At 51.2% G+C, this 11,062-nt stretch overlaps 1 protein-coding gene across 1 annotated transcript in view; it reads right to left on the minus strand.

Annotated features, from left to right (window-relative positions):
* ARHGAP26 (Rho GTPase activating protein 26) overlaps positions 1–11,062 on the minus strand; it is a 529,711-nt gene that overhangs the window by 393,757 nt on the left and 124,892 nt on the right. The window contains exons 5-6 of the mRNA XM_013005615.2: positions 9,793–9,854; positions 3,951–4,022 (exon numbers count right to left, since the gene is read on the minus strand). Of these exons, the coding sequence (XP_012861069.1) occupies positions 3,951–4,022; positions 9,793–9,854 (134 nt within the window). The remainder of the gene's footprint in view (positions 1–3,950; positions 4,023–9,792; positions 9,855–11,062) is intronic.

The raw sequence follows: 11,062 nt of genomic DNA on the forward strand, positions 1-11,062 counted from the left end.
GTGGTGGTGACAATTTTAATGGTGGTGATGATATCAGTGAGGGTGACGATGATGCCATTTTCATCTACACCTAGTTCTTCTTCTTAAGAACATGACTCATTTTTTATGCCAAACACATTTTTTATGCCTAGCACCTACCACAATTTGAAATGGTAAGTTTATTCACATCTATTTGTCTAATGTCTTTCTCCTGGCCACATCATGAGCACTGATGAGCACATCATGAGGGATGCTCCACTTGTTCTCCGTGTTTATCACTGCATGACACAGTGCTAGCACAGAGCAGGCTCTTACATGATGTCTTATTTCTAATGGTGAACTAGGTATATATAGTATAACAGCTAACATCAAAGACAGACACTGAGAGTTCTAAGGACTTTACATGAGTCCACGCATTTCTTCATCCTAACAGCTCTATGAAATAAGTACTTTTAGTATCTCGTTTCAGAGATCAGGAAACAGGCATGGAAACGTCTCCAAGTTCACACACAAGTGGCAGACGTGGGATCTGGGCTCCAGCTATTGAGTTCCGAGCCCACTCTTGGCACTACTCTGCTTTCATTACGGAGTTAAGCGCTCCCGAGCTTCCCTGTGGCAGAGACATGCAACTCCACTGGACGCTAATCACAGGTCCGTGCTCAGGCCCACGCCCGTGGTTTGCTCCACTGCTGAGCAGCCGGGAGAGCACAGGAACACCCAGGAGCCCTCCTCCCCCAGGCTGCAAGCAGGCTAGACTTCTGCTTCTTCCGAGGAGCAACGGGTTGTTATAGGAACCTCAGCGGCACCAGAACGTGGAGGAGGAAAGAGCAATGTTAGCATCGCACAGGCAGAGTTCAGAAGTCTCCACTTAGCGACAACCGACAACAGCTGAAGAGCTCTCGCTGCCTCTCAGACATTCTTGGATCTGAGCCTCCAGGTCCCCAGGGAGGGAGTTTGTGGTTTCTGTGCTCGGTTCCCTTAAATCAGCATACTACGCAGTCAATGGAGCATGAAGATATGCGCGGGGTGCAGCGTTAAAGTGCTCTGCTGCTGGTACCCACCAGCTGCTCTTAGGAAGAGAGATGTGACGCGCTGCTTCTGTGAAGATGTAGAAGGAAGGCAGTTCTCCTTTGTTCTACAGGGACATGGTGAGTCAGCATCAGCTTGACCTCATGGACTGTGTTTTTACTTTTCCTTTGTTCAGTGGGCTGCACAATGGTGAAGCACTAGGCTACAAACCAAAAGGTTGAGGTTCGGGGTTCAAAGCCACCCAGAGGCTACACAGGAGAAAGACCTGGAGATCTACTCATATAAAGATGGAACCCAACCCCCCACCGCCATCCAGTCTTGCTGTAGCCGTGGCTGTTGTTAGGTGCCATCGAGTCAGGCCCAGCTGAGAGCAACCCCAGGCCCAACAAAAGGCAGCACTGCTCAGTCCTGCACCGTCCTCAGAATTGCCCCATGTTGGAGCTATTTTTGCAGTCCCTGTGTCCATGCATTTCACTGACAGTTTGCCTCTTTTTTGCTGACTTCGAACTTCACCAAGCATAATGTCCTTCTCCAGGGACTGGTGTCACCCGATAATGTGTCCAAAGTGTGTGAGACAGTCGCACCATCCACGCGTCTAAGGAGCATTCTAGCTGGACTTCCGCCAAGGCAGATTTGTTTGTTCTTCTAGCAGTTCGTGGTGTGGCCTATCTTCTCCCCAACACCGTCATTCAGATGCACCGATTCTCCTGTCCTCCTCACCGTCCGGCGCTCACAGGCACATCAGGCAATTGAAAAGATCCTGGCTTGTTCACACACACCTGGATCATCTCTGCTCTTTAACCCTTTAAAGGTCTTGTGTAGCAGATTTACCCATTGAAATACATATCATCTGATTTCTCAATTGCTGCTTCCATGAATGTTGATTGTGGATCCAAGTAGAATTACATCCCTGAAAACTCCATCTCATAGTGACGCCATGCAGGTTTCCAAAGCTGTAAAGGGCGATAAAGCTTTGTGGAAGCAGACGGCCTCAGCTTTCTCTACTAGAGCGGCTTTGGGGGTGAACTGCCAGCCTTGCAGTTAGCAGCCCAACACCTAACGCACAGCTGCATCAAGAGCCCTTCAAGATGACAGCCTGGAAACCCCTATGGGTAGTTCTACTCTGGCCTAGAGTTGCTAGGAGCTGGGATTAACTTATTGGCACAACGGAGCAATTATGAGATATGAATTATGGGGGTGTGGGCAGAGAACAGCATACTGAGAAATGATCCCAAACAACATCCCAATCACTGTTTACGGAGAATGACAGGATCAATTATCCAGCAGAGGAAACACATTTGGGTGACTTTTATTTACATCCTTTTACTTCTATTTATTCATTTATTTACTGTTTCACTCTGTCTAGTCCATTTTCCAAAAGAAGCCAGCCTCGGTCTTTAGGATGGCTGGTCCTGAAGTCAAGGAGCGGCCACTGGGGCTGGGGTTCCTCCTGCACGCCAAGTCCCAAGGCTGTACACGGGGAAGTGGCCCTGGAAGGTGACTCGGTTTCAGTAGCCTCTCCTCTGCTCTCACATAGCCCCTTGTCATCTTCAGAAGCCACTGCCGTGTGCTCTCGGGAAGGAGAAAGCAGGGTGGGGGGGTGTCGACTGCAGAATTGGCTGGGTCATCACTTTGCTGTAAAACCAATAAGCTCTAATCTCTTTGTAAATGTGGACTGTAATCTGCACATGCAAATACTCGAGATGGGAGAAAATCTTCACTACAGCCGCTCCTTTTAATGACGGACCACCATCCCACTGGAGGAAGCCTGCTCTTTGTGGGCCCCGGTCTGGCCTCGTTCCCGAATGCAAGTGTCCTTGAGAGAGACCGCCCCAACTCCTTACATGTCAGCTCCCCTTTTACCCGGCACAAGCCCTTCCGCAGCTGGGTGCACCCAATTCGCACGTATCAACCTCACTGGGGTCCAGAGACCAGACTATTATGTGGAAATGGTGGATGCCCACATCGTGACCTAACTGCCAAGCCGGCGAGAAACACGGCCCAGCCAAGGTGACACGTAGTAACTTCAGCCACCACAGGCAGCACTGGTCTCACACCCCCCGCCCCCACACTATCCCCCCAGCTTTACTTACTGTCAGACACACAGCCTTAATGTGTTAGGTACAGGTGGCAGACTCTTACTATTGGGAATGTGAAAAGAAAAATGTGTGTACAAATTCTTATTACCTAACAGAAAAGAGGGTGGTGATGATGCCCCAAATCCCCTGCAGGTGGCGCAAAGGAATACAGCTAAATTGCCTCACCCTTCTGAGAAACCCTGTGGGGAGTCTTGAACATCCTTTTGTGGTCAGACTGCTATGAAAACCCTTCCCTGAGGGTGTGCGTTCGAGGTCCCAGCTGGCTAAGGCTTCCCAGAGATTGACCTGCCACAGGGCATGGAGGCTCTGCAGAACACACTGCCCCCGCCCCTCTCACAAAGGAACAGGACTCTCTCTGTGGCGCTTCCCCAACACCTTAACCTCGGCCCACCTTGTGGTTCCACCCCTCGAGGTCAGGATAACCGGTGAGCCCCGGGCTGAAGCAGTGCTGAGGATGTGGTGCAGTTTGGGGTGGGTGTGCTGTGTTTCATTTTTACTGCCTCGAGCTTAGTAGGATGTCTTCTTTTCCAACACATTTTTAAAACCTGGGAATTTCACAGAAAACTCGGGTCTCTTGAAAACTTGCCCGAGCACACAGCTCTCCAAGAATGTGGGGGGCTCAGGGTTCCTCCTCTGGGTGATTCCGGAAATTAGCACCAAGTGATTCAGGAACAAGATACTAGTATGGCTGCACACTCGCTAACAATGGTCCCTAGGAAGAGCACAGGCCCGGGCTTGAGGCGGATCTGCCCCAGAGGACGTACTGAAGGAGCCGGGCGTATGGTTGCCCTTTCTACAACTCCCATCCGGAAAGCTACCAACTCCGGCTGGCGGAAGTCTTACCTTGGCAGCCCCAATTTGCTCCTTTCGAAATTTCTCCAAAGGAGTAATGAGCACCTCACTGGCATTCTCAATCTGGAGAGAAACAACAGGGAGGGGGCGGGGTGAGATCTGTGCGATCAAGGCTGTGTATATGTGAGTGTATACTAGGGGGTACCCCCTTCCCCCAAAATGGACTTTTTCCCCCAAAGCCATGTGTCTAAAGTTTTTTTATAAAACAACCTTATCAACTTTGAAGTACTCTCCATTACACTAAATACCTTTGTCCAATCTGCAATTCCATTCTTAAAAACCTTTTTCAAACTCATCGGTTTGGATGGCTGATAGCACCTCCCTCATTTTTTTCTTCACCTCTTCTACTTCATCAAATCACTGTCCTTTCATGTCCCTCTGCATTCGTGGAAACAAAAAGAAGTCACCCGGAGCGAGGCCAGGGGCAAGAGAGGCATGCTGTTTTTTGCCCAAAACTGGTGCACTCAGATGGCAGCGTGAGCAGGTGCATTGTTGTGGTGGCAAACACAGTCCCCTGTCTGCCACAAATCAGGCCTTTTTTATTGCACACTTACACAATCTGACCAGATGAAACAAAATCTAAATGCACTACAAGTTGACATTTTCATCCATTCAGGAAGTTGACAGACGTCCAGAATGAGGTCTGTCATGAATCGGCATTTCACCTTTTTTGAAAAGGGAAAACCACTCGTACACTTGAGTTTTCCCCACAGCGCTGTCCTTGTAAGCTGAGCGCAACATCACAATGGTTTCTGCAACATTTTTCCTAATCAGGAAACAAAATTTCACAGCCTCACGCAGTTCTCTTAAATCGGTCATTGCAAAAAAACAAGGTTGGAGCAAGTTGCTCTGTGGAACCGCTTTCATGAAAAATTCACAGTGATCAGAGAGAACTTCCCAGGCAACTAGACTGTGTGCACTAACTCAGAGTGAGTTGCTCGATGCTCGCCTAGTAGGAAAATGTGTACTACGAAAGCCCAGCCACCCAGGGAAGCTTATTTTCCGTTTTTCGTTTCTGTGTTTGTTAGGGGGGCACCCCCTCATATGCATTGCTCACAAGGCTTGAACTACTGACATGTCAACTCCGAGTGCAGCCACGAGTTCCTCCGGGGCAGCCTGCTGACTCAGAGGGAGAAGTGAGGAACTGGAACACTCGGCCAATGTGGGAAAGCTGGTGACTGACGTTTCTAGTGTCAGGTGGCATCTCCAACCAAGGGCTCGTCCAGCCAAGTTACACGTAAAGTGGATCAGCCCTGCGCCTGGGTTACAGACAGACAGAAGTAAAGCGCGTCTGAACATCCAGTGGCAAGGCCGCCTTCTCAACCTGATTTGGCATTGTCCTACCAGGTGTGGACTAGGGCTGAGGCACCATGGGTTCCTGCCTGCCTCTCGGCTTCTCCTCAGAGGGCCCCCTCCCGCAGGCTTTCCATCCAGTCTTACTGCCCTGGCCCATGGCCCAGGCCTCTGCCCCAGAGGCTCTGTGCTCAGCTCTGGTTCCTTGTTGCAGCGCTGCAGCTTGAAAGGCACCCCCAGGACGCCTTCCCTAGCCACTAACGCAATCAGGAGAGGCTGCTCCCCACCGCACCCAGAGTCCTCGTCAAACACACATGCCAGCTGCAGCGCTCTCCCTCACAAGTATGTACTTCCATCCTGTGCTCAGGAACACAGAGGCGAGGCTTGCTGGGGCAATGGGGCACCCTGGGATTTTTCACTCACTCAATGGATCAATTAATAGTTTCTTGATCAGCGGCCAACTGTGTGGCCATGGGCAAACTATTCAACCTCTCTGGGGCCTAATTTCCTCATTTGCAAAACCAGCGGGGAGGACCGTTCCAGCTGGAAGGTTTCCGAGGCAGTACCATACTTCACAGACTCTCAGGTCCAGCCAGTTACTTCAGGCATCTCAATGCAACAGAGCATCATTTTCTAAGGCGCATGGGTGTCAACCACACTGGCACCAGCAGAGTGGATGCCCGGAGTTCTACAGGGGCACAGCAGAAGACGGGCAGGGTGGACGGTGTGACGGGCAGAAGGTGGCAGGTCTCCAGATGGCTTCCCATTTGCCCAAAGCTGAGAGTACTTATTTCAGAACCGGCGCTCTGGTGGCGCAGTGGTTACACGTTGGCCACTATGGGTCCTCATCGTCTCGATGGCAGAGAGCTTGCGCTTGAGGATTTCAGAAACACAGAAGAAACAGGAGGGCGTCTGCTCCCATTGATTGACAGCCTTGGGAACCCTATGGGGCTCTTAGGCTCTGTCCTAGAGGGTCGCTGTGATTCAGATTTGACTCAGGGCAGAGGGCTTTAGGTTTATTTCAGGTCAACATACGTTAATAGTGTTGTTGGTGGTGGTGTTTTTAGGTGCCATCAGGGTGGTTCCGACCCACAAAGACCCACCCTGCGCACTCAGAATGAAACACTGCCCAGTGCTGTGCCACTATCTGTCAGTGAGTCGTACTGCAGCAGCTTGCATGCTGCTGTGATCTTGGAAGCTGTGTCACTGGCATTTCAAATGCCAGCAGGGTCACCCACCGTGAACAGGTTTCAGCAGAGCTTCCAGACTAAGAATAGAATCAGCTGCCCACAGCAGAGGAAGGAGCCTCGGGAAACTGTATGCATAGAATTCAAATGTTTTAACACTAGTGTTAGAACTTGTTTGATTTTTTTTTTCTGACGATGCTTAAAATTGGTTCATGTATTTATGTCTTTTCCACAAATCAACCATATGGTTGCAAGTCACTTAACCTGAAGCTCATAATGTGTGTCCAGCCCTCCAGCTCGTGGTACTCAACTTGAATCCCCTGAGAGCACCCTAAACCCTCCATGCCACTGCCTACTCCAGACCACCTAGATCGGAACCTCTGGCCTCTTCTCAGACATCAGTGTTTGGTAACACCCCCTTCCACCCCCAAGTTATTCCAATTGGTATCCGGGGCTGAGAAACGAGCCCTGGGTGGCCCCTCAATGTACAATGGCCTTCAGCTGCTCACTGGGCATCAGGCTTTCCAAGTGCTTGCCCCTGCTCTGCAATGACTACGTGCTCTCAGCCTTGACAAGGCCTCCAATCTCCCAGCTGTCAAAAGGCAGCTTACAGATGGTGATGGACGGGGCACCTCTGCGGCTGTGGTTCTTCTGTGACTGTGGTGACTGCTTGGCTCGGAGCACTCCGGTGGATGCAAGGAACACTACCACAGACATGCTCAGTGATCATCGAGACGTGCGAGGTACATGTGTGGAGGGACAGTCAGGCAGGAAATGCATGTTCACAAAACAGAATCACACCAGTTGCCATCGAATTGACTGTGACTCTCAGAGACCCCATGTGTGCCAGAGAATAGGTGTGTTCCCTTAAGGTAGTCCAGGGCTGACTCTGCAGAAGTCAATTGTGAGACCTTTCTTGCAAGACACCTCTGGGTGAAATAGAACCCCAAACCTTCTGGTCCACAGCCAACCATGTTCACTGTTTACAGCACCCAACGGTTCTGGAAAATAGGAAGATGGTCAGACCCCTGGGGAGTCAGGGAAGGCATCCCGGAAGAGGTGTCTCTCTGCTAAACTTCCCTGAATGGATGATGAAGCTATCCCAGGGTGAGGAGGTAGAGAAGGGGCTCGGATGGCCAGATGCCCAAGCAGACGGTAGAAACTGGCTTCGCTGACATTAATAATAAAATTGCAGCGGCAAGCTGAAAAGTATAATCCGGCTATTGTTCCCATAGCCCAGCCACAGCAGTCTGCTGGGTATTCATCATGATTAGCTCGCCACACCCCCGCCCCTGACCCCAAACACTGATTAGCCAAGACGGGCTTCAAAGCATTGCTCCCTTCTCTGGCATCAGCATGTGCACAAGCACTCATACGTGCTCCCTACTGCCTGCCAGAGCTGCTTCTGTCACCCAGCAGCGAGCCAGCAGGGAAACAGGGCTCTCAACCTCTTGCCACAGGGCAAGGGCTAAGAGGCTTCCAATCTCCAGAGGCAGAGGGAAATCCCACGTGCTTGTGCATAAGGCCGACTTGGGTTGGAATATAGACTGTGGCGCGTATAAGCTGCATGACCTTGGGCAAGTCACTTAACCTCTGGGAACCTCAGCTTCTGGTCTGGGAAATGGGAATCATGCAGGCCCCACCTCAGGGAGCCAGACCTGGAAAGCACTTGGCTGCTCTCTCTGGCAGATCTGCGTGCTCAGTGCGAGAGCAGAAGGAAGTGTCACTGGCGGCACTGGCGGCATACCTGGGGAGCAGCCCTCTGAGGGACCAGTGAGCATGCGGCCAGCCCAAACCCACTGACCTCAGAGGCGATTCTGACTCACACCAACCCTATAGGGCAGTGGTTCTCAGCCTTCCTAATGCAGTGACCCTTTAATGCAGTTCCTTTGTTGTGGTGACCTCCCAACCATAAAATTACTTTCATTGCTACTTCATAACTGTAATTTTTGTACTGTTATGAATCAGGCGATCCCTGTGAAAGGGTCATTTGACCCCCAGGGGTCGTGACCCACAGGTTGAGAACCATTGCTGTAAGACAAAGGAGAGCTCTACCTGAGGATTTGCAAGGCTGTCAATCTTTATGGAAGCAAACAGGTTTCCTATTCTTTCTCCCACAGAGCAGCTGGTGGCTTTGAACTGCCAATCTTGTAGTTAGAAGCCCAATGTTTAATCCATAATGCCACCAGGGCTCCTGCAGAGGACCTCCAATTTGGCATCAGCCCCAATATCCTAAGGCTATGGGACAGGGGGCGGTTTATGTAGAAGAATTCCCTGTGGGTGAGTAATCTCGCGTCCATTAAGATGTGATCTGCGTCACAGAGGAGTAACTCCTAGTCTGAAGACGATGGCTAAGCGCCTGGAGTTCTCCCTCTCTTTGAAAAACCCTAACTTAGAGTGCCTCTCACTGAGCGCACTTTGGCGGGTGTCTGCTGCACCGCCCCACTGTGTAGGTGCTTTGGGATGACAAGTGGCCTCTGCTCACAGAGCTCTTGTGCAGGCACCTGCATTCCTGTTCCACGCAGAAAGTTCCAAGGGTAAGGGTTGGTGTACCCAGTAAGTACAGGAAGCACGGGTTTGCTTGTGCTTATTTACTCATCTACAGTGAACAATTTTTCACCACGTCAAAGATTCCACTTCTCAGGATGGCAGGCATCTGCCTCTCTCCCAACCCCACAGCGTCTTCATACAGCATTGAAGCCTCTTTTCAATAGACTATTCCTATCAGGGATAGAGGTCCCAGTAAGCCTGGGAAGCACATGAAACCGTTCACTACAGAATACTAAGTAAGCACAAGCTAGCACAAGTTTACCTTGCTTATTGGGTAATTCACCTTTGCTGAGGCCTCAAAACCACTTACTGCTATCAAATCCCTTCTGACTCATAGCAACCCCACAGGAGAGAGTAGACCTGCCCCTGGGAGTTGCTGAGACTGGGAGGTTTTATGGGAGCAGAAAGCCTCATCTTACTCTTGCAGAGCAGCTGGTGGTTTCGAACTGCTGTCCTTGTGATTAGCAGTACAATGCTGAACCCGCTATACCCCGAGGGCTCCTGAGGGCCCCTCAAAAGCTTAATGATTGAAAAGGTCCACCGTTGAGTCTTAAGTCTTGTGTATGTTCCTTAACAATGAATCTTTCAGAGGAGAACAAGGGCTCCAAATTCTGCACAGTCGCTCTGAGGGTGCCCACATCGGCGGCGGGAAAACCAGGGTTCAGAGACTAGGAGGCTTGCTCCAGAGCTCCCACCATGCAAGTGACAGAGCCTGGGTTCACACCCAATTCTCCTGAGACAACGAATCCCTTGTCCCCTAGTGCAACCACCACCTCAGAGCAAGATCAGCCACACAGACTCACCATCCGAATCCGTTCGTCTTCCAGATTCCTGAGCACCGTGGCAAACTCCTGCAGAGACCGTGCTAGAAGAGAAGGGAGCCCAGAAGTGAAAGGGGGGCAATGGGCCACAGGGAGCCTCAGCTCCGCCTGGCATTCTGGATCTAAGCCCCTTGGCACTTGCAGAAGTTCAGTGTCAATTGCTTCCCAAAGACCCCTTAAGGTCTTTTCATCATGACCAACTAAGGGTGACCCCCAAGGAAAGGCAAGCTCTGCCTGGCATGCTGGCTAGGGGAGACATTCTTCAAAGAGAAGGCCGGCCTGCCCCTCAGAGGAGCCAGGCCGCCCCGCTGAGTGGCTGGCGGGCTTCCAGCACTGCGGCTGGAAGGGGCAGAGTTCCGCTCAGGAGCCGAAGGATTTCCTGCCCAGGACCTGACCTCCACAACTGAGGTTGTGGGGCTGCGTCAGAGCCCAACCTTTTCTTTGGCACCAGAGCTAAACAAACAGTGCTGCTGGCATCACCAGCCCTGTCCGGGACCCCTCTTTGGGTCCCTGCTCTCAGCGTCCCCAAGCTGCTTTGCTAACTTGAGCACAGTGCTCAGAGGTGCAGAGTTCCCGTCACCAGAATAGCCTGCAAAGACAATAGGCATTAAGTGCCCACAGCCACTGCAGACACTGGGGACACTTTCGCTTCCAGCCCATCATGAATCATGCACTAAAGCATCCCCCGTGCTCTGGGCTGTCTCCTACCTGCCTTTGCTCATCTCCAGACCCTGGCCATAATCACTCTCAATTCTGGCCCCCCGGTAATGGAGTCAGCCAAGGTGCCCAGGTAAGAAGCATTGGGGGCAATGACCAGGACCTGGCAACGGAAGATGTCTTGACTTTAAAAACACTCTGAGCTCAGGATTACCTAAGAGTACAGGCCGTGGTGGGGAGGGGGAAGCAACACCAACCTAACTGCCCCACCCCTGGAGAGCAGACAAAAGGGAGAGGTTGGGGGGACCACAGCAAGCTGGGTACTGAGACCAAAGCCCACTGGCAGGCAGCAGCTACACAGCTCCAGCCAATGGCTGCCGTGCCAGAGGGTGGGAACCTTGGTCTTCAAAGAAGCCAGGAAACTAGAACGTCACATAAATTCAATTTATACAATAATTTGATGATTTTTTTTTAAATCAAGGGACAAACAATATGGGTGAACTCTTACCTCAGCCCATTGGTTATCAGCAGGACTGAATCCATCCCTGTTGAAGTGTGTGTGTGTGTGTGTGTGTGTGTGTGTGTGTGTGTGTGT

This window comes from Echinops telfairi, unplaced genomic scaffold (genome assembly GCF_000313985.2).
Source record: "Echinops telfairi isolate 266 unplaced genomic scaffold, ASM31398v2 ScPeMD7_7469;HRSCAF=8507_0, whole genome shotgun sequence".
In the NCBI taxonomy this organism is placed as follows: Eukaryota; Metazoa; Chordata; class Mammalia; order Afrosoricida; family Tenrecidae; genus Echinops; species Echinops telfairi.